Source organism: Panthera uncia, chromosome D4 (genome assembly GCF_023721935.1).
Source record: "Panthera uncia isolate 11264 chromosome D4, Puncia_PCG_1.0, whole genome shotgun sequence".
NCBI classification, from domain to species: domain Eukaryota; kingdom Metazoa; phylum Chordata; class Mammalia; order Carnivora; family Felidae; genus Panthera; species Panthera uncia.
In genome coordinates this window covers 44,170,603-44,194,847 of record NC_064807.1, presented here as the reverse complement: position 1 = coordinate 44,194,847, position 24,245 = coordinate 44,170,603, and the positions used below count along the sequence as shown (strand labels likewise).

The 24,245-nt window shown below is 41.3% G+C and overlaps 1 protein-coding gene across 1 annotated transcript in view; it reads right to left on the bottom strand.

The window, feature by feature from the left end:
- The window catches only part of FOCAD (focadhesin), a 313,963-nt gene that overhangs the window by 234,311 nt on the left and 55,407 nt on the right, over positions 1-24,245 (bottom strand). Inside the window, exons 5-7 of the mRNA XM_049635278.1 lie at positions 23,542-23,646; positions 5,482-5,583; positions 553-757 (exon numbers count right to left, since the gene is read on the bottom strand). Of these exons, the coding sequence (XP_049491235.1) occupies positions 553-757; positions 5,482-5,583; positions 23,542-23,646 (412 nt within the window). The remainder of the gene's footprint in view (positions 1-552; positions 758-5,481; positions 5,584-23,541; positions 23,647-24,245) is intronic.

The window sequence follows — 24,245 nt, the reverse complement described above, 5'->3', positions numbered from 1 at the left end:
AGAGCGAAAGAGAGCGAAAGAGAGCGAAAGAGAGCGAAAGAGAGCGAGCGAGAGCGAAAGAGAGCGAGCGAGAGCGAGCGAGAGCGAGCGAGAGCGAGCGAGAGAGCGAAAGAGAGAGAGAGAGTGAAAGAGAGAGAGAGAGCGAAAGAGAGAGAGTGAAAGAGAGAGAGCGAAAGAGAGAGAGTGAAAGAGAGAGAACATGCATGCACGTGAACAGGAGAGAGGCAAAGAGAGAGCACAGCAGCGAGCCTGATGCAAAGCTCGAACTCACAAACTGCGAGGTCACGACCTGAGCTGAAGTTGGGCACTTAACCAACTGAGCCGCCCAGGCATCCCGATTTATATTTCTGTGAAGCTAGTTAACATATGTATTAATGTTAAATCTAGAGTTGGTCCCTTCATCGTCTCCAAAAGCCTGCAAGCGTTTCTAGAGCGGAGCTTGTATTTGAGTTTGCAGATCACATGGGTTCTTACTTCATGTATGATGACAATGACCAACAACACTTGCTGATGCTGACGTTGTGTAAGTAAAGGAGGACAAGAAGGCCTTACCTGCAGACATGGAACCATGTCACAGCACAGTTGAAGTATCTGTTGTTCCAATGTTGATGGCTGTTCTGTGTCACCAGGAACCCGGGGCTGAAGTAAGACTTTCAGCAGGGTTAGTCGGAGTTTAGCATATTCTTCTAACTGAGATGGTTCACAATACAGATACCACAGAAATGGTGCCATTATTTGGATGCATGAGACTTCTGACCTGCAAGCCATGTAACGCATCAGCCAGTCACCAAGTTAAACTAAGTACCAAGCAATAATCGTCAAACATCAATTTATAGTTCACGAAAAGCTACGATACCATCAAGTGTAACTTTTTCTCGTGATTCCACCATTGCACTGTGACCTACCTGGATCCGTGCCAAGCAGTTCTTCGTGTCACTTCGTGACAACACCTGGAGACCATAAGCCTGATACCCAGCACTGAAAGGATCTCTACTTGCATACTAGAATAGCATCTACATCTGCAGGACCAGTCTTTGATGAAGAGCAACCTGAGAACCTTTTTGGAATTACAGACATCAGGATCCACTCTCCAGGAATATGACACAGGCATGCATTTTTGGAAAAACTCTACCGGTGAAGTCATATGTAACACAAAACCATACAGACATCCCAAGATTATAACAACGGTTAACATTTACTTGTCCAATTGTTAACACACGCGGTGCAAGTTACTGCACTTTATGCCTTTCAACTCATTTCTTCTTCACCAAAACGCTATGAAATTATGCCATGATGCAGAGGCAGAAACAAAGCAGAAAGAAGTAAAGTAATTTTCCAAGTCCTGCCTCTTAAGCTCTTCCCACTCAAAGGAAGAAGCCTTGGGGCACTTGGCGGTTCAATCGGTTGAGGGTCCAACTCCTGATTTCGGCTCAGGTCATGATCCCAGGGTTGTGGGATCGAGCCCCACATCAGGCTCCACAATGGGAATGGAACCTGCTTAAGATTCTCTCCCTACCTCCCTCTGCCCTGCTCTCCGACTCATGCTCGCTCTTTCTCTCTTAAAGAAGAAAGAAGAAGAAAGAAGAAAGAAGAAGAAAGAAGAAGAAAGAAGAAGAAAGAAGAAGAAAGAAAGAAAGAACAAGAAAGAAGAAGAAAGAAAGAAAGAACAAGAAAGAACAAGAAAGAAGAAGAAAGAAGAGAAGAAAGAAAAAAGAAAAAGAAAGAAAAAGAAAGAAAAGAGGAGGAAGGCTTTACAAATTTTTTCCTATCTATTTAGATTTCTATATATCCCAGTAACTCCACATCCAAAGTCACTAAAATGCCAGAAGCACCTTCCACATATAAAAATTTGCTCAGGTTAGTAACCAGCTTAAAAGAGTGTGCCCCCACTTAAGAGAAAGTATTTAGACCAATTTGCAAGCCCTCCATAATTTAGCCTCTGCTGGTCTTTCCAGCCTCATTTCTTGCCACCACCACCCCCCCACCTCTCCACTCTCCACTGAGCCACACTAAGTGTCTTTCAGGTGTCAATCAAGTTATCTAAGCTTTCTTCTCACGTGCCGTTCCCTCTCACGTTCTCCTCTTTCTTCCTTCTGTGTTCCTTCTTCTGCTAATTCCTATCATTTTCCAGCTCCCTCCTTTCAAATGACTCCCGGAGTCACACCTAGCCAGGGCAGATCCCCATTTCGTGCTTCAACAGGACAAGGACTTCATTTGTCATTATTTACTTAACATCTCTATCCCCTGGCAGACTGTAAGCCAAAGGACAGCACGGATTTCTGTTTACTGCTGTATCACCAATGACTACATACTAGGCCTCCAAAGCGATCACTAAATTAATCGATTCACTTACTCTAAGTCATAGGTTTACAATCAGTAGGCATCCGATATCGTAATTGCATTTTCACGTTTCATATTACACATAAGAAATTATTACGGTAATTTGCCAAGTTCTGCCTCTTAAGCTCTTCCCACTCAAATGGGTGGCTCAATCAGCTGAGTGTCTGACTCTTGTTTCAGCTCAGGTCACGATTTCAGGGTCGTGGGATCGAGCTTCATAGTCAGGCTCCCAGCCGAACATGGAAACTGCTTAAGATTCTCTGTCCCTCAGGGCGCCTGGGTGGCTCAGTCGGTTGAGCATCCAACTTCGGCTCAGGTTATGGTCTCGCAGTTCACGAGTTCGAGCCCCGCGTTGGGGTCTGCAAACAGCTCAGAGCCCAGAGCCTGCTTCGGAGTCTGTTTCCCCGCCTCTCTCTCTCGCCCCCTCCCCCTGCTCATGCTCTATCTCTGTTTCTCAAAAATAAATAAATGTTAAAATAATAAATAAAAAGATGGTCTCTCCCTCGCCCACTTCCCTCTCCACTGCTCTCTCTCTCCCCTCTAAAATTTAAACAGAAAATGTTTACAAATGGAGCTAACTGTGCCTGTATCTACACACAAGTCTTTTCTATTTATGTTCAGCGGGAGAAGTAGTGGGAAAAAAACTTGGAATGAAAGTCAAAAACCTGAGGCTTTAGGCCCATCTCAATCTCTAACCATCTGACCTTCAGCAAGTAATGTGAAGGAATTTCTCATTCCTTCATCTGAGAAATTATACGTAAGACTAGATAACCTTAAAGTATCCAGGCCTAAAGACTATGACACTGTTGACGATTTATCCAATTCTCAGTTCCATGAAGGTGAAGTCTTACCACACAGGCTTTCTATAAATGAAGGCAGAATTTATTTAGAAAATAATGGCCCGGGGTGCCTGGGTGGCTCAGTCAGTTGTCTGACTTCGGCTCAGGTCACGATCTCACAGTTGGTGGGTTCGAGCCCCACATCGGGCTCTGTGCTGACAGCTCGGAGCCTGGAGCCTGCTTCAGATTCTGTGTCTCCCTCCCTCTCTCTGCCCATCCCCCACTCATGCTCTGTCTCTCAAAAATAAATACATGTAAAAAAATAAAAAATAAAAAATAAAATAATGCCCCACAAAAATCTAGCATGAAGATATGGTGTCATTTTAGGACATCTACATACTATTAAAAATGAACTCAGACAGTCAACAATTCCTAAGACAGAAAGAGCTAGAATACAAGCTGCCTTCACAACATTTTGCCTTCTTCCCATAGTTGTGAATCACTAGATTTTCTCAGTAAATTAATCACCAACATTCCTTCATTACCTTCCAAACAACAACTAAAGTTACTAAGTACTAAGTGACTAAGTTAACTTGCTCTAAAATTAAATCTCAGGAAACTAATAGACTGTTGAAAAATGCAACCAGAATTATCAATTTCCTCCTGCAGAGAAAAATCCCATAGTGTATAAGCAGAAAGGAGACAACTGAAATTATTCGTGGCAAAAAAACTGAATTTAGAACTTCCTAAAGGCTCTAGATGGCATAATCTAAGATCTGAGAATTTAAATGAAAAGAAGTTTATCAGTGAATAAACCAAAGTTAATTAATAATCTTTTTTTACCTTATGAATATCTGGACAAATTTCATTAAAATAACTATTTCCAAATCCCAGTATAATATTCCTTTGAAATGAAAATAACCAAAAGGTAATTAATTACATGTTGACCAAAGATTTAGAAATGTTTTCTTTTTTTTTTTTTTAAGTTTATTTATTTTGCAAGGGAGCACGAGTGGGTGAGGGGCAGAGAGAGAGGGAGAGAGATAGTGTCAGTAATCCTGCCCACAGCCCAACACAGGGCTCAATCTCACAAACCATGAGATTAAGACCTGGGCTGAAACCAAGAGTCTGAAACTTAACCAACTGAGCCACCCAGGCACCCTGGAAATGTATTCTTAAGGATTACCCTAAAACCAAGCTTAATAATAAACTTGGCACATCAGGAGTATCTTTTATAAAATATCCTAATCTATTTAATAACAGCAAGAAATTTCATTTTAAAAATGTGTTGATCATGAAAAGATACTCAACATCACTCATCATCATCAGGGAAATACAAATCAAAACCACAATGAGATACCACCTCGCACCTGTCAGAATGGCTAACATCAACAACCCAGGCAACCACAGATGTTGGCGAGGATGCGGAGAAAGAGGATCTCTTTTGCACTGTTGGTGGGAATGCAAACTGGTGCAGCCACTCTGGAAAGCAGCATGGAGCCTCCTCAAGAAGTGAAAAATAGAACTACCCTACAATCCAGCAATGGCAGTTATTAGGTATTTATCCAAAGGATACAAAAATATGGATTCAAAGGGGTACATGCACCCCAATGTTTATAGCAGCATTATCAACAATAACCAAATGAGATGATAATATAAGCCAGTACAGTATGGATGGAAGAAAGGGGGGTGGTTCTGAGGACCATTAGAATGCCCTGGTGAAGCTAAACTAACCTCCTGTGTAGCTGCATTACTTGATCCCAATTGGCAGGCTTCTTCCTTTTTGTTTTTTTTCTTTTTTCTTTTGTCTGTTTGTTTTTTAGAGAGAGAGAGATGGAGTGTGAGCCGGGGAGGGCAGAGGGAAAGAGAGACACAGACTCCGAAGCAGGCTCCAAGCTCCAAGCTGTCAGCACCGAGCCTGGTGTGGGGCTCGAACCCACGAACCATGAGATCATCACCTGAGCCGAAGATGGATGCTTAACCAGCTAAGCCACCCAGGCGCCCCCAAATTGGTAGGTTTCTAATGGAGAAAGAACTCACTAGCCAATTTCCAGGGGGGGAAAAAAAATCTATCTTTTGTATGCATTGTGTATAGTCATTTACCAAATACTTCTAATCAACTTTCCTACCTAACCAATGCTTATTAACTTTGTTAATAATATCTTTTCTTACATTCAATATTTCAACTATCAATTAAATCTAGATTTTTTTCTCTTACTCTTAAAAAGAAAATGGAAAACTATACTCTAAGACATCTCTTTAAGAGAAAACAACATAAAGCAGCTTTAAAAACAAACACACAAAAAGCTCTACAATGAGCATATGCCATTCCATCTTCCTCATTTATTTTATTTTACGTTACCTTTCAGGACATCGCTGGAAAAAAGCCGTCAGCTGCTGCAAAAGTACTGGCCAGCAATCAGGTCTATGTTCAAGCACAGTGATCAAAGGCTGAGGACGATTTCTGAAAAGCACAGAAAGTCACATTGGAAAGCTGTCGTTTTTAGGACTACAAATTCACAGTATTCAAATATAATGCAACAGAAAGCCAATACCCTCTAGAAACTTTTTTCCAGGATTCCTAATTGTCACAAAATGATCATTAGCTGCAGAGCTGGGTCATTAGAACATTTTTTTTTTTTTCCTTTATCTGTTTTGCAGAAAAGAGAATCCACTGTGGAGTCTTAGGGACCCAAGATTTGAAAATTAACTCTGCCATACATGAACTCTGGGCAAGCTCTTGAATATCCATCCCTTGCTTCCTTCATTCCTCGAAGTCCCAGGTCACCTTCTCCTCCTGTTTCCAAACCTGGAAGGTTCCCTTTCCTCTAATGCTGCCCCAACTTGTAAGCACTATCTCCCTCTCAGTTCCCGCTCGTCCCCATTCTTCTCAGTGTATGGCTCCATTCCTCCAACATATTTAAGCTAAGTAAAAAGAAAACATTTCTCCCATCTCAAAGCCAACAACCCAAACTGAAAATTCTTAAAATTTCTATTGAACAAGAATGAGTATTTTTGGTTTGAGCTATATCCATTAAGATACCTAAAGAGACTGGGGCACCTGGGTGGCTCAGTCAGTTAAGCGTCCAACTTCGGCTCAGGTCATGAACTCACACTTAGTGAGTCGAGCCCTGCATCAGGCTCTGTGCTGACAGCTCAGAGCCCGGAGCCTGCTTCAGATTCTGTGTCTCCCTCTCTCTCTGTCCCTCCCCTGCTTACACTGTCTCTCTCACAAAAACAAATAAACATTAAAAACAATTTTTTTTTTTTTTAAGATATCTAAAGAGACTCTAAAACATAAGATCTGCAGCACCTGGGTGGCTCAGTCAGTTAAGCGTCTGACCCTTGATTTCAGCTCAGGTCATGATGTTGCAGTTCATGAGTTCAAGCCCCACTTTGGAATTCCCTCTCTCTCCCCGCACCTTCCCTGCTCTCTCAAAATAAATAAACTTTAAGAAAATTTTAAGAACTAAAATGTAAGATCTGAAATCTGAAGGATTCTTAAGTAATGAGGTTAAAAAGAAAACCCACAAACAGGCTATTTTAAATGTTCAAAAACTCTATTAGAAATAGTAAATTCATTAGCTTTTTAAACTATGAAGTACTATACAGAGCTTTTAATTATCATTGATACAGCTTTTTCCTCCAAAAAAAAATTTTAATAAAATTATTACAAAAAAAGCAACCCTGGTTTCATATAAAAGGAATCCTATACATAATATTCTTTAATCTCAAATTTTAACTCTACAACGTATCTCTAGCAATATTTAAGACACCATCAAACCATCAATTAAACCCAAATGACTTTTTTTTTTTTTAAGACTGCCTTCTTGGTGATTCTCAAAATGTGGTCACCTCACCAGCAATATCAACATCACCTGGGAACTTACTAGAAATGTAAATGGATTGTCAGGCCCCAGCCCCGACCTCATAAATAGCCCTCCAGACAACTGTGGTGCCCTGCTAGAAAGCAGGGCTTCTCAACCCTGGCTGCATGTTAGATTCATCTGTGGAGCTCTTTTAAAAACACCAAGGGGCGCCTGGGTGGCTCAGTCAGTCAAGTGTCTGACTTCGCCTCAGGTCATGATCTCCTGGGTTAAGGAGTCTGAGCCCCGAATCAGGCTTTGCACTGACGGTGTGGAGCCTGCTTGCGATTCTCTCTCTGCCCTCCCCAATCAGGCTCTCTCTCTCACAATAAAATATATACACATATATATATATTATAAAAAATAATAGAAAATAAAAAACACCGATACCTAAGCCTCAATTATATTGGGGTTGCTAGGAATGGAGCACATGTATTAGTAATTTTTAAGAACTCTTTCAGCAATTCTAACATGTTGCCAGGGCTGAGAACCACTACATGGTGAGGGGGAACCACAACAGAAGAGGGAGGTTAAGAGTCAGAAAGTGTTCTCATTTTTCTCTCTCTTAAAGAGATAAGTATGGCAGGCCGGTCACATCAAAACGCTCATGTTAAGCACGTTAACACGGTTTCTGCATGTTATAACACCATCTATTTTCTCATCAACCTCACCTAATCTATCATGCACTAACTTCACACGCTGGCAGCCTCCTGTTTGTTAAAGCACAGGCTATTTCTGACTGATCAGATTACTGCCATTGCTAAGGGATCGCTCCAACGTTTTCTGCCAGCGCTCAGAAATCATAGCAAAATCCTACTTCCAAATTCCAAACTCTTTGGCACTTAAACCTATCCAGAATTGCTTCTACTCTAGGTGCCGCAGATATTAATGAACAAATGTTACCAATCCTGAAAGTCTCCTAGGAATGTCAGATCGGCCGAACTTCTAAGAGTCGGAGTTCAGTAGGTCACGTTCGTGAACATGAACACAAAGGAAAGAAGAGAACCTGCAAATCTTAGGTAGGGGTTTTTCTCCCGCCAAGCATCATACTGAAGTGAGGAGCATCATCTATGACCATCCATTAGTCCTCCATTTAATGGTGGTATTGACGACTATTTAAGAAGACGATTCAACAAGTTACCACACCACTGTGTATTACCACATACGTGTGGGATCATAGAGCACTTACGTGCTTATACGTCATCCCTCCCTCCTTCTGACTCCTCATCCCACAAAAAACTTATCTCCTTTTTTTTTCCTATCTACTATTTAAGTTTTGTCCACATTAAAACAGGTCAATTGATATAAGAGGTAGTAATTCTAATTTTTTTTTTAATGTTTATTTTTGAGAGAGAGACAGACAGACAGAATGTGAGCAGGGGAAGGGCAGAGAGAGAGAGAGAGAGGGAGGGAGGGAGACAAAGAATCCGAAGCAGGCTCCGGGCTCCGAGCTGTCAGCACAGAGACTGATGCGGAGCTTGAACTCACAGACCGGGAGATCACAACCTGAGCCAAAGTCAGAGGCTTCACCGACTGAGCCACCCAGGCACCCCAAGAGGTAGTAATTTTAAAGCAGGATCAGAAATGATGCACATAGGACCAACCACTAAAATTTAACTTTTACTTCACTGGGATTGTGGGAACCACTCTAGCCTTTTTGCATGAAGCCGAAGGCTTATCTTGCTAGCCACTGGATTCAGCAATTCTATTTAGTATCTCTGACTTTTACACTAAAGATGAGATGAAGTAGAATATAGTAGAATAGGGATTATCCAGATTAATTACTGATTTAGACATCTGGATAATTAAATTTTCTACAGAATTGATTATGTCAGATCCAAGTGCAAATATTGCAGAGAATAATACGCAATATTGATTCCAAGAAGCTCTCTTGAGGAAGAAGGGAAGCCCAAAATAAGAACATTGAATCTTACTAGTGATTAACATTTGATTATAATATTATACTCTTCCCATTGAATACAATGAACCTAAAATCAATTATAATTGCCAAAATTTTGTTTTAATACTTTGAGCATAATGAAGCCAAGAGCTAAATTCTCCCTTGTGAATCATCAAATTGGTAAGTGAATACAAATATATAAAGCTTTATGCTTAATTGAGTGAATGCATTTTGCAATTCAATATATATTATGGTGCAACTGCCATGCATGAAGTTTTCCCACTCTTTGCACTACTGCTCCTTGAGGTCAGATGATTCCTTGGCGGTGGGGGGGGGGGGGGGGGGGGGGGGGGGGGGGGGGGTTGTCCAATGCACTGAAGGATATTTAAAAGCATTCCTGGACTCTACCCACTGGATGCTAATAGCATTCAATATAGTTGTGGCAATCAAAAATGTCTCCAGACATTACCAAATGTCCCCTGGGGAGCACAACTGTCCCTGGTTAAGAAGCACTGCAGTACGTAAAATGACAAGCACTATCAGAGGCACAAAACCGATTAAACCATGGTACCATCCCAGAGCCACTGCAAAAGACTAGGATTCCACCTTCACCTTCCTTACGCTGAACCAAAATCAATCGATCGTACTCAAAATTTCAGATTTCTTATGGAAATACACCGATCAAATTTTAACATTGGAGCACAAGAGTTAACACAATACAGTAGAAAGAAACTCAAAAATGTCTGCTGGAAAGCTAATGGAAAAGTATTCCTTTCCAAAATATAGAATTAGGTTCCAACATAAATGGTATTAAATAATATACACACTAATTTGAGTAGGATAGAAAATAGTTACTTTCCTATTTAAGATACTATAATTAGGGCATTGAAAATGTCACAAGGCTAAGTATAATTCACTCCACTCCTGATGCATTCCAGGATTATTAAATTCGTGGATTATTCACGATTTTTCTTTCTTTCTCTCAATTCACTGCTCGTTAGCCATGCCACTTCCTTCAAGTACATCCGGCTGAGAAAGGTCAAGGTAAATGGAAGGATCGGCAACTTAAACAAGTCACCTCTGCTCTTCATTAGGAGCACTTTTGGTCAAAAAGAGAATGTGGTACAGAAAAACACCAAGCAAGACCTGGGTTATGCCTTAAAATTTCAATGATCCCCAAACCTGCTACTCAAGTTATAAAGCGTAAGTTGCCTATAACAATGGATTCAAAATGATAAATGGGTTGACCATACAACCAAACTGATCACTTGTGAAATGAATAGTGGCAGACAATGGTCTGAAGAACAAACACCCACGTGGGACACGGTCATCATTTTCATTTATACAGGCAGTGCATCCGTATCATCATCACAATCCTATCTCGGAAAAGACTAGGAGTGGAGAGGGGAGGGGAGACAGGAAAGGGAAAAGCAATGAACTAAAAGGGTGGAGCTCCAAATTTACATTCTGGCTCTGCAACAAACCGTGGGATTTCAGGCACGAGAATTAACCTCTTTTGGGCAAAGTTTCTTCATTTGGAAAATGAGGACATCAGACTGAGTACCTTCCAGTGCTAGAGGTAGAGAACTCAAGCCACCCATTAAAGCCCTAACCTTCACACTGCTCCAGACTTGAGGTAGAACCAAACCCTGTCAAGGCAGAAAGCGGTACGGATGGCTCTCAACTGTTAATAATTCTAGGCCGAGCTTATAGGACTCTAAGGCCAACATCTCATAAAATCCAAGCCTCAAAAAAGAGGTCTCCCATTTTTAATCTCAAAGAGATAAATCATACCAGATTTTTTTATTTCAGAGAGAAGTGCTTGTGTCCGGAAGGAGTACAAATTTTTAAGTCAGAATTTTCTAACTCCTGAGACATCCAATAGATTCTCCCTTCCTCTTAAAAGAGAATAGCACTGTTTTTCTAAAGATTACAAATCAATACAAACCGGGCGACCTGGTCACCTTTCACCGGCCTGTAAGGGCCTCTTCTCTCTCCCTCACTGTGTGGTTTTTGTTTCTGCCCCAGATGAACCCATCTGTTGTACAGTCTTTGACACTTTCCCATCTCAGGATTTATAAATGTTTAACTGCCATTGTAAGTAAAGCATCTAACACAGTACCTAGCACACCAAATACCCCATAAACGGGGTACTGCTGTGATGATCACGCGGGTAGGTTTCTATCTTAAACCAGAGCAAAAGCTGCTTGAACGCTGGATCAGTCTTAGTCTTGTTAGGTTTCCCTTTCGGTGCCAAGGCACAGCTACAGTAAATGTAACACACACACACACACACACACACACACACACTTTCCCCAAAGCACCTTTTAAAAACTCTTTCACCGGATCCTGAAAAACCAACTTATCATAGTGCCTCTAGTACATGGTTTCAAAGTCCACATTGTTCAGAGAAAAAAAAGCCCAGAGGAAGCACGCAGAGTTGGTACCTAATACTTCGGCGCTCCCCACCCTTTAATAATATTGTCAACAGCACAGAGCAGTACGCGCATCTTAACAGAATGGAGTGGGGGAAGGAACGAATGATAAATTCATGGTTCCACTAGACTAGCGCGGCGGCAATGACAGAATAAGGTATGTAACTAGATTCACCTCCCCAAGTATAAATACATCAATCTTAATAGAAAAGAGGGAGTAAAAAAAATTAGTCTTGTGGTAGGCAAATCAAAAAAGCAAAAGTTATTTGTAACCTTTGGGTCACCTCAACCTTTCTGCTCCATCTCTGAATACACAAAAGCTATGATTTGATTTACATCATAAATTCAGCGATAGACACAGATTGCCTTTTCTGTGTGAGGAAACAATGCCTGCAGTCACCATGCATTTTCATGTATGCAGCTGTGACCCTGGCGCTTTCAGAAGCATAGCATAGCACTTACTACACCAAATATGCATTTTAAAAGCATTTCTCTACCTGCTCTGAATTTTGATTTGAAAGTGCTGGGTAGAAGCCAAAAAGGGATTTACCAAAAAAAAACAAAAAACAAAAAACAAAAACAAAAAAACACCACTCTGCAGATTTTAAGATAAAGAATTACATAGCAGAAATTTAAGATTCCACAATGCATACTACTATAAAAAAAAGAAAAATTAAACAGTAATTGTGAATTATCCTATAGTCTTGTGTTTTAAGACAAACGTATTTTTCCTTTCCACATAGCTCCCAGAAGAAGATTTTTAGATCAAAAAGTATTTTAATTCTGACATAGTCACTAATGTCAACGAATTTGACTATTTTCTTTGGGTCCATAATGCAAACAGGGAGAGTATAAGATTTCTTTGAAATCTTTTTTTTTTTGCAGGATCCCTTTTTTTAAAATTTTTTTTAATGTTTATTATTTTTGAGAGAGAGATAGAGAGAGACAAAGCCAGCAGGGGAGAGGCAGACAGAGAGGAGACAGAATCTGAAGCAGACTCCAGGCTCTTAGATGTCAGCACAGAGCCTGAAGCAGGGCTCGAACTCACAAGCTATGAGATCGTGACCTGAGCTGAAGTCGGACGCTCAACCAACTCAGCCACCCAGGTGCCCCCAGGATCCCTATTTTGAGAGGCAGGGTATTAATGCAAAGGTGTCTACAAACATCAGAAGTTTAGAACTATTTTTAAGTACAAGGTAATGGCTGTGGGGCAACCAATACTCAGGGTTCCAAAACTTCTATTATTAAGTTACATGCCATGATTGCAAAAAATATGTACAAATAAAAATAAAATTACATTAAACACTAGAGACAAGATAAATAGGCTAATAAGACAAATATTACATTTTATGCCCTTAAAGACATTTATCATCAAATTACTATAGCAATGTTTAAATTAAACATCCACGTTTAGAAGAATTTAAAAGCATATTCTAGTGGCAATTGCTAACTGGAAGACTGTACAATACGTATAGCTTATTCTTTAGGTCTGATTCTAAATCCCAAGTGTAAACCCCAGGTGATTAGAACCAATAAACTGTGAACAAAGACTTCCCTGGGTGGGAAAAAGGAGAGAAAAGAGGAAATGAAAACAGAAGCAAAACACGCAGTTCAACAGAAAGAATCAAACTGCAAAGAGCCAGATGGCCCTTGGAAAGTTATTGGCTCTGCTTTCCCGGTTACTGCCCTTGCTTAGTTCTTATCACTAACTCTGCTGGGCTTTCTCAGAGTCAGATCGGACACTGATAATTCCTTCTTACCCATATTCTTTTTCATAATTTTTCTATAAAAATGTCCATGTATCCATTAAAGCAAGAATTCACAATCCCTTTGAAATGATACACAAAATTTTGAGGACTCATGTGTGTGTGTGTACATTTTCTATGGAGGGACCAAAACTTTTCTGGGGTTCTCAGAGAAGGTCCTGATCAACCCCTCACCTCCAAAACCTGGTAAATACCAGTGAATTACAGTTTATCTAAAGTAATTGTTGCAATTCAGGCTTGTTAAATTCCCGCTTTCAAAAAAAAAAAAAACTACAAAGTAAAATACTACTTACTCCCTCCCCCAAAGAAAGGTTATATATGATGTGCCCAAAAATGGTAACTCCCCAAGTACTGAAGTTTCTGTAACTTCAGCAAAATTAAAGTATCTTAATGTGTTCTAATGGTTCCAATCCCTTACGGCAGCTTGACTATGTAGTACAGGCGATTTAATAATGGTGTCATGCTTATTTTATGCTAAATAAAACCAAACGTCTACATCTCAGGGGATCCCTTTAGATAATATATTCAATTATTGAAATAATCAGCTTCCCCAAAAGCAAAATGCTCACTTTGACCAAAAAAAAAAAAAAAAAACCAAAAACAAAAACAAAAACCTAAGGATTTAGATGGGCAAGTTTTTAAAGTATTACAGGATTCTAAACAACCTCATTAATAAAATGTAAATGTAACAAGAAAATTTACAAAAAATGAAACAATAGCTACTCTTTTTAATTTTTTCCTTTAGTGTCTCAAGTTTTAATTCTAATTAGTTAATGCACAGTGCAATGTTAGTTTCAGGAGTAGAATTTAGTGATTCATCATTACATATAACAATAACTACTTCTTTTTCAAACGTTTATTTTGAGTAAGCCAAGTACGCATGCACGTGTGCACATGGGGAAGGACAAAGAGAGGGAGAGAGAGAATCCCAAGCAGACTCCCCACCGTCAACACAGAGCCCAACACGGGGTTCAAGGGGTTCAATCTCACAAACCGTGAGATCATGAGCTGAGCCAAAATCAAGAGTTGGACACTTAACCAGTTGAGCCACCCAAGTGCCCCTCTTTTTTTATTTCATTTCATTTCATTTCATGGAGAGAGAGAGAGAGAGCGCTAGCCAAGGAGAGGGACGGAGGGGGAGAGAGAGACCATCTCAAGCAGGTTATGTGCTCAACACAGAGTCTGACATGGGGCTCGATCCCATGACTCTGGGATCATGATCTGAACCAAAAACAATTGGATGCTCAGCCAACTGAGCCACCCCGGCTCCCCTAACCTCTCCCTGATTTTAGAAAAATTCACAGGTGTCATGTAAAATATAGTGCCAATATAATCATAATAACTTGACTATTACAGAGAAAGTAAGTTCAAATCCGAATCTCACTTATTACCTCAATACACCTGGCTGACGATGTCCATTTTAAAGATGAAGACATGGAAGGAAAGAAAGGTGTATCTTTTTCTAATGTGACCTTGAAATACCATGATGTTGTTTGGTTATTTTAGCTATTTGCCAGGGATTCACAAACCTACTTCCACGTCAGGAAATTTTGTTAAATATGTCGATTCTAGGCACCCACACTGGCTGACATCCAAGCTTTCTAAATCGGTATCTATAGACACAGAGTTTCAGAATCTATAGATTAAGTGCATTTCCAGGAATCCCTACTATTTCCATCTCTCCATTGCCAGTAGCAAATCTGAAAGGAGTGGTAGGCTAGGGAAATCACCACTTTGAAATCATCACGATGAAAATTAGTTGGGAGGCTGTGGGCTTAATGAGGAGCAGGATAGCTGCTTGATTCCAAGAGTCCTCCCCAGAGATTGCTTATTAGTTACAAGAGGAAAATGATTAACAGAAACAAGACATCACCTTGACTGGGTAACCAAAATTAAAATCACCACTCGGGGCACCTGGGTGGCTCAGTCGGTTAAGCGGCCGACTTCGGCTCAGGTCGTGATCTCACGGTCCGTGAGTTCGAGCCCCGCGTCGGGCTCTGGGCTGATGGCTCGGAGCCTGGAGCCTGTTTCCGATTCTATGTCTCCCTCTCTCTGCCCCTCCCCCGTTCATGCTCTGTCTCTCTCTGTCTCAAAAATAAATAAAGGTTAAAAAAAGAAAATTTTTAAATCACCACTGAGGGGTGCCTCGCTGGCTTAGTTAGTAGAGCATGTGACTCTTGATCTTACGGTCATGACTTCGAGCCCGGGCTGGGGGTAAAGTTTACTTAAAAAAAAAAAAAAAAAATTATCCAGTGATGGAGAAGATGGACATCAGTGCTTCCAGGTGTGATATCCTGGTAAGGACACGGCATCACTTTTATGGCATTCCAAAATGTCAAGGTCATAAAAGACAAAGAGAGGAAGAGAAATGGTTCCAGACTTCAAAAGACTAAAAAGAGAGGACAACTAAGGGGACCATGTGATCCTCAACTAAATCTAAAAATAAAAAGGAAAAAGGTAGAAAAGAGCGTTATTAAGAGAGAGGACAAAACTGGAACATGGACTATAAATTTCTCGATGTTAAATTTTCTCAAGTTGAGAACGGATCTCTGCCTATATAAAAGAATATCCTTGTTCTTAGAAAATACACAGTATTGAATACATACAATCTACTCACAAATGTTTTTAAAAATTGTATCGACAGGGGCACCTGGGTGGCTCAGTCGGTTAAGCATCCAACTTTGGCTCAGGTCATGATGTCACGGCTCATTAGGTTCAAACCCCACACTGGGCTCTCTGCTGTCAGCACAGAGCCTGCTTCAGATCCTCTGTCCTCTTCTCTCTCTCTCTCTCTCTCTCTCTGCCTACCCCCACCCCCCCCACCTCATTCTTTCTCGGTCTTTCTCTCTCATATAGCACGATAAAGCAAATGTGGCAAAGCATAAAAACACTCACGGGGTAAATGGTGTAAGGGAGTCCTTTGTACCATTCGTGCAACCCTTCTGGAACTTTAAAATTATTTCAAATTATGAGTTAAAAAGAAAGACCTCCGATAACTCCCCACTACGCTTTAACTAAAACCCAAAGTCTATGCCACGGTCCTGTGTTCTTGGCCACGCCCCCTGTCCCGGGCCTCTATCTCGGCCTCCCTGTCTCTCCAACACTAAGCTCCAGCCCTGCACCTCCCCGTGAGCAGCTCCAGGGCACCAGCCCTTTTCCACAGCAGCATGCAGGCACGTGCTTCCACCCAGATCTGGAACATCCTTCCTGTGTCCTTCCCACGGCGGACTCCGCTGCGTTCTTCAAAACGGATAGAAGACGCAGAAGGAGTTCAATGCTAAGAAAGAGCTAGTCAGCCAAACTAAACCTGGAGCTACATTTTGAGGTCCACAACCACCAACCGGTCTTGGCGCATTCCGCGTGGGAATTTCCCTTGGGACTCTCTCGCGCTTTCTATTTGACTGCCTTAAGGGACAAATGTGTTTGCCTTAAGAGATAAGTGAAAAAGATCAATATGAATTCGAAAGTACTTCAGCCTTTAGGACACACGTCTTCACTTTCTTAAAATTAACTCTCCATCTAAATAAACGACAGAACACCGTCCAAACAGATGAACAAATACACATCTAGAGTGCATAACTAATCCACTCAGGGTACAACCATCCATGACTATTGGCCTAATCACCCATTTCAGAGCACACAATCTGCCAAACCATTTAATATTCCCTGATTTCAGAAAGTACAGCTTGATGTTGATCAGACTGAACCTTTCCACAAATAAGATTCTTAACATTTGCTATTTGTGCATGTCGGCCACTGTCTGGCACATCAGAATGGTGCCGGAATTCTGGAACAAGCAGTCACTGCTCATGAATTCACAGCTATTTCCTCACTTCGGCTAAAGGAAGAGAGATCTTGAAAAGATTGCCATAATATGAATATGCAGAGGAAAAACTAAACGCAGAAGCACATGGTAAAATTGCAAGAGGGAAAAACATGGCTTATTACAAAGCCACCGAGAAAATGAGCCTCAATAATTTAGGAACCATAAAGATTTAGTTTAGTTGTTCTTCCTTCCGACTGACATGCCCACTACGTCTCAGTTCTCTGCCACACTTCCTCTATGGTCAATATTGGAGAACATTTAAATAACTTACATCGAAGTATGTTACAGAAATGTGGAGTTCAAACTAACCAAAAGGAAATCCAGACTGAACAAAAGGGGGAAAAGAAAAATAAGCCTCAACTAAAGGACACATTAGCAGTTTAAAAAAAAAAAAAAAAAAAAGGTAATTAAAAAATTGCTCACAGGGGCACCTGCGTGGCTCAGTCAGTTAAGCATCCGACTCTTGATTTCAGCTCAGGTCACGATCTCACAATTTGTGAGTTCGAGCCCCAAATGGGCTCTTTGCTTACAGCAGCACCTGCCTGGGATTCTCTCTCTCTCTCTCTCTCTCTCTCTCTCTCTCTCTCTTTCTGCCCCTCCCCTACTCTCTCCCTCTTTCTCAAAATAAATAAACTTAAAAAAAATAAAAAATAAAAAAACTGGGGCGCCTGGGTGGCTCAGTAGGTTAAAGTATGCGTCCAACTTTGGCTCAGGTCATGATCTCACAGTCCATAAGTTCGAGCCCCGCCTCGGGCTCTGTGCTGACAGCTCAGAGCCTGGAGCCTGCTTTGGATTCTGTGTCTCCCTCTCTCTGCTCCTCCCCTGCTTGCGCTCTGTCTCTCTCTCTCTCAAAAATAAATAAACATTAAAAAAAATTAACTATTAAAAAAATAAAAAAAACTTGTTCACAAGGAAAGAAGAGCTTCTCAAGTTTCTGAAAACTGGTAAGTGCCTAAAACAGAGGCTGCAAACCTGTTTGCACTTGGACTCCATCCTGTGAACAGATGTGTTTTGTCTGCCTACCCTGTATTTTTAAAAATTTGAATTGTTTTCCGGCATTCAGTGGTCAGGAATTTCAGAGAAAATATTCTTAACACTGAAACATCTGAAGGTCTAGCAGCAATGAACCCCTACTGCCTCATGTCAACAACTGGCCAGCAGTTCTCCACCCTACCAGCACGTTGGAAACCATCTAGGAAGCTCTAAAATCACGCCAGTGCCTGAGGCTAACGCTCCAGTCATTCTAGCAAAAAAAGCCCAGGCACCTGTATATTTAAAAGCCCCTCAGAGGCTCTACTGGGCAACCAGAGTGGAGGCTCATGGACCCGGAGTTTCACACGTAGCCTCTGCGAAACATAAATGTGCTGTGTTGTGCTTCCAGCTACCCTCATCCTAAAAATCATTCACTGAAACCACATTTAAACATCCCCATTTAATCTTGTTGAAGGCACAAGACTAAAGAAGGGTCCGGCTCAGCGATACGAACTTTACTAGCCACATACACTCTAGTCTAATGGATCTCAAAGCATGGTCAGTAGACCGCCAGTCTATCCAAATCTTAAAATGCACGTTTCCAGCCATGTTCCAAACAAACAGATCAAAAACGCTGAGGATGAAGGCGCCTGGGTGGCTCAGCCGGTTAAGCGTCCGACTTCGGCTTGGGTCATGATCTCGCAGTTTGTGAGTTCCAGTCCCGCACTGGGCTCTGTGCTGACAGCTCAGGGCCTGGAGCCTGCTTCAGATTCTGTGTGTGTTTCTCTCGCTCTGCCCCTCCCCTGCTCGTGCTCGGTCTCTCTCTGCCTCTCAAAAATAAACGGTAAAAAAACAAAACAAAAAACAAAACCCTCTGAGGATGAGCTTCTTATACACTACAAACACTGCAAATAAGTATTGCTTTACAAGAGGGTGCGGAGAGTTCTCTTCCCCTCCTGCTCCAAACAAGCATCATCTGACCATGAAGAACACTAACTTGCTAGGGCCACAGAATTATTTTTTTGAGTAGAGCGGTGGAGTTTAAATCTTACATCCCCTCTCGCATGTGTACTTCACTTGCTTTCACTGGTCTGCTTTTCCTTTAGAAATGCTCTCTGGTTCTGCTCTCGACCTCTCTATTGTCCTTGGTGGACATGGCAAGATGAACTTGGTGCCTTGGTGCTTAGGAGGAAACGGACCTTTTTCCTCCCAAGCAGGGAACAGAGGCAAGGAGACAGGACTAAGCCACTCAATATCCCCTCTGGTGTGCCCCCAAGGGGCTCCTTGCAGCTCATATGTGGTACCTTTAAGCTCCCAGGGGCTCAAGCAATAGTTCTCAATTTTGACCCACAGGTGACCTATATCCAGATCACTGAGCAGCTGGGTAAACACATCGATTCCCAAGTCTCCTGCAGAACCTACTGAATACTCATCTCCAGCAAGAGCTTGAGAAGTGGTCCTGTTAACAAGCTCCCCGGGCGCTTCTTAGGCACAGACAGTTTGAGAACCTCTGAGCTCCAAGTTCAACAAAAGAGAATACCCTCTCTAGAGCGCCTTTGAGAAATTCATAGGAACCAGGGGAAGCCGCTGGCTCATGCTGCGGGGGCTCCTGCCCCGCTCTCTTCACTTCCATACTGGCACAACTTGTGCAATTCAGCACCGACCCATTTAAAATAACCGCAGACTCTGTTTTGCTAGAATTCAAACTAATCTGCTATTAGGACAAGGAGAAGTGAGAAATGCGTAAACTCCAAGGCTGTGTGCTAGCAGAGTCCTTAATACCATCAAAACGCAGATCAGTTTCATTCCCAGAAAGCTTACAATTATTTGTCATACAACTTCCATTTTAAATTAATCTTCCAGCATAACCAGGGAACGCCTCTCTCAGTGGAGTTCTGGGCTCCGGGTATCCCTTCTATGCTTTCGTACACAGCTCATCAGCCGCCTCTCCAAAGCGGAATGATATTGCTAACCACCGTGTGGCAAAGAAGGCTCTAAAACAGCATGACAATTTTATGCTTGACTCAGGTAAAATCATAGCTCTCTTGAGGGGAATCTGCTCTTCAGACTCACCTCTCCCCTGTTCCTGCCATCCTCAATCCCCCCTGGAGGAACTTAAGGCTCTTACACACTCGATTACACTCTACTGATTTATAGTGCCAAACAGCCATTCACATAAGGGCTCTCCATAAACATTACTGGATTATGCCAACTCAGGTGATTGATTCTGGACCTCTTAATGTGCCGCCCCTCTAAAGCCACAACTTATGTATCCAGTACGATCTGAGCTCCTCACACGAGGCTCCCCATCCTCACCTTCCACCGACTGTCTTTTGAAAACAAGACCGTAAGTTAGAAGAACCAACTAGAGGGGATAATAAATTATAAAGCGGGGCAACAGGTGAAACATTACAGATGACTGAAGGTCTGGCAATCACACACAGCAAGGGCAATCAGTACGAAAAGGAGAATAACTCTTTGGATGATAGAAAATTTGCTTTTACCATCCTCTGAACCAGAGCTTCCTAAACTTTAAGGTGCCTACGGATTACCTGGAAAATCTACCTGGAGCGAGGGTGCTGATCCAGGTAGGCTGAAACAGAGTAAGAGATCTCAGCCTCCTAACAAGCTCCCAGGTACCACTAACACCGCTTCCGATCAAGCACTGCTTATATAGTATAGCGGCGGAAAGCAGCATCGGCTGAATCACCTGGGAACTTGTTACACGACAATCCTGAGCCCATCCCAGACCTAAAGAAAAAGAATCCTGCGGCACCTGAGTGGCTCAGGCGATTGGGCGTCTGACTTCGGCTCAGGTCATGATCTCTCAGTTCATGAATTCAAGCCCCATGTTGGGCTCTGTGCTGATAGCTCAGAGCCTGGAGCCTGCTTCAGGTTCTGTCTCTGTCTCTGTCTCTCTCTCTCTCTCTCTCTCTCTCTCTCAACAATAAATACATATTTTTAAAAATTACAAATAAAAGAAAAAGAACCCTTTAATCAACAAGGTCCCGGGCACTTAGCATGCACATTAGAGGAGGGCATGAGCACTGGGTGTTACCTGTAAGTGATGAATCACTAAATTCTACTCCTAAAATCAGTATTACACTCTATGTTAACTAACTGGGATTTAAATAAAATTTTAAGTTTTTACAAACATAAAAGACAATGCACATCAGAGCAAGCTGACATACTGTCTTATACTCACTGTGAATCAGAATCATGTCGGATCTTTTTAAAAAAATCCAAATGCCTAGGCCTTACAGCAGAGATTCTGATTCAGCTGATCCGGGGCATTTGATTAGTCCTAGGTTTGTTTGTTTTTAAGCACACCCAGGTCGTTCTAATAAGCAGTCAGTGCTGAAAACCACTGAATTAAAAATACAACACTGGGAGGGTGTCTGGGTGCCTCGGTCAGTTGAGTATCCGAGATGAATACTCAACTCGGGAAGAATTTTACGGGATGAAGCCCCAAATTGGGCTTTGGGCTGACAGCCAGAGCCTGCTTGGGATTCTCTCTCTCTCTCCCGCTCTCTGCCCCTCCCCCCCCCCCACTCTCTTGCTTGCTCTCTCAAAATAAATAAACATTAAAAAAGATATATCCCCCTGGGAGGAGGGAAATATGGAGTGACTACTAATGGGTGAGGAATGTGGGAGGATATGAAAACGTCATAAAAGTAATTATGGCAAGGTTGCATAATTCTATGAATATACTAAAAACTGTTGAATTGTATACTTTAAATGGGTCAATCCTGTGGTATGTGAATTATATCTCAATAAAGCTATTACATAAAAATTTAAAACTTGAATGACTTTCCTATTTTAAAATAAATAGTTCCCAATGAACAACAATGAAATGGAATTATTTTCTATCCTAGAACAGTGGCCCAAGAATTTGAACTTCTTTAAACACACACACACACACACACACACACACACACACACACAGATGTTTATATGACTCATCTAGAAATATTTAAAATCTGCTCATCTTCGTCTTAGGTTCAATTCTGGTTAATGTAATGGATGAAAGAGAAACCAGAAATGAAAACATTGTTATCTCACAGAGCACCACTATGTTTAAAAAAAAAAAAAAAGAAAAGAAAAAAATCGTATTTATCAATTTGAAAAAGTTTACACACCCCAAGTTTCCAGAGTATTTTCAAAAAAACAATTTTCCTTTTACTTCCCCAATTTAAAAATAAATTAATTTATGAATTAACTCATAAGTTAGCAATGAATTCACTAATTCATTGTACTATATTCTTCCAAATTTTCTGTATGTTTGAAGATATTCAAAAAACATGTCAAGAAGAAAATACATAAAATGAAAATCTGACCTTGTTAGAAAACTGGCTTGAGAAACTCAATAACGTACTCACAAAAATCAAAAAGATCATAAGTAGCACTAAAATTTCAGAAAAGATCATTGTAATACAGGAGACATTTTTGGCTTATTATCAAAAGCAAAGTACCAGAAGTATATGTAACAGGTTTCAGTTGGTATTTTGGAGACTCTCGTAGCTTCTGATAGCTGTGATGTCAAATGCTCAAAACTACAGGTGCTATATGCTCAAGCCAATGATGGTTCATTAGCACCTGACTTATTTTCCCTGTTGGGTCACCATGTAAGCCATTCAACCCCCCAAAACCACTGCCCTTGTTTATGGTCCCACGTTCTCATTCTTCTGAAACAGGCATATTCCAGACGCATAACTGAACAGAGTTCCTGGGGCCCTCTATTCACTAAGAGATGCTCTCTTAAGAAACGGCTTTCTGGGGGGTGCCTTGGTGGCTCAGGAGGTTGAGCATCCAGCTTTGGCTCAGGTCAAGATCTCATGGCTGGTGGGTTCCAGCCCTGTATTGGGCTCTGTGCTGACACCTCAGAGCTGATAGCTCATCCCATGAACATTTTCTTTCTGTGCTGACAGCTTAGAGCCTGCTTCAGATTCTGTGTCTCCGTCTCTCTCTGCCCCTCCCCCTGCTCTCTCTCTCTCTCTCTCTCTCTCTCTCAAAAATAAATAAACATTAAATTTTTTTTTTTAGGAAATGGCTTTCTGGGACCTTCAATGCAATGGTTAGGGTCACCTTCACAAGTAAGTATGATGCCGTCCCTTGTCCAAACTCCTCAATAAAATCCAATGTATTTCACTGTAATTGTTACTACCTTCTATGTTGCTATGTTCTTTTTAACACAGTTCTACCATGTTACATTATATACAGGACAAAGAAAAGGCAAATCAGTGCCCCTAACTACCAACCTTGCCCTGGGTATTAACCTTTAAATGGCCTATTCCTTTTTTAGAGTGAGGAAGTTTACCCTCCTATCTAACCCAAACTCCTCCTGCTTTATGTACATTCACTCAATCAACTCTACAGTTTTCACAGTATTGGGAAGATGGTTACAATTTTCCAGAGCAGAAGGAATTTTGGGTAACAGAGTCCAATTCCAAGGAAGCAACCCTGAAACCCACAATGGTGACGTCGGCATGTTTTCAACTCTGCCTCAATCTTACGCATCTTTAAAATACTAACTTCCTGAGAGGTCAAGACCCACAATCACTGCCGAATTAAATAACTAGTTCTTAACAGATTAGCATATCTGTTCATAATTTAGTTAACAAGTCGCACACATTTTGAAGAAAGAAAAAAAGGCATACCTTATAGTATATAAATTCCGAATATTCTTCTCCCCACTTTGTCCTTCCTTTAGAGCTTGCATTTGTAATAACTTCATAATGGCTTTTAGCAAGCCATGTGTATTCCTGTAAAGAAACATAACAACGTGTTAAATGCCAGAGATAAAAAGTGAATATTCTAATCAGGCTCTTAACCCTACCATTTTTAAATAATTGAACACTTGCCACCCACACTAAACAGAAACCACCCACACGCACCCACCTCTTTCTACAGCACAGCCAAGAGGCCTAAAAGTCGACAGCTCTCAGGCAACATACTTAAAAGAGAACTGGAGCCAAAGAATCAAACCACCAGCCTCTCAATCACCTCCCTACACACACTTGTGGGGGGTACCAATCAGGAAAAAATAAACATCAGCCCACATAATTGCAGGCAGTGACCACATCAGTTACCCATGCTGAATAATTAAGTCCTTCATTTATAAATATTAGTAGACCATGAATAATAACCAGACATATGAAATGGATTAGCCACTCAAAAAAATGGGCCAGGGGACCATTCGGGGCAAATAACCCCCAATAAAATAAAATTAATGGGAGTGGGGAATAAAATCTTAAAATTTTCCTTTATTCTCTCTAAGAGGTAGGAGGATAATATATCAAAAAAAAAAAAAAAGAGAGAGAGAGAGACAGAAAAAGAGAAAAATAGAATAGCCTGCCCTTTT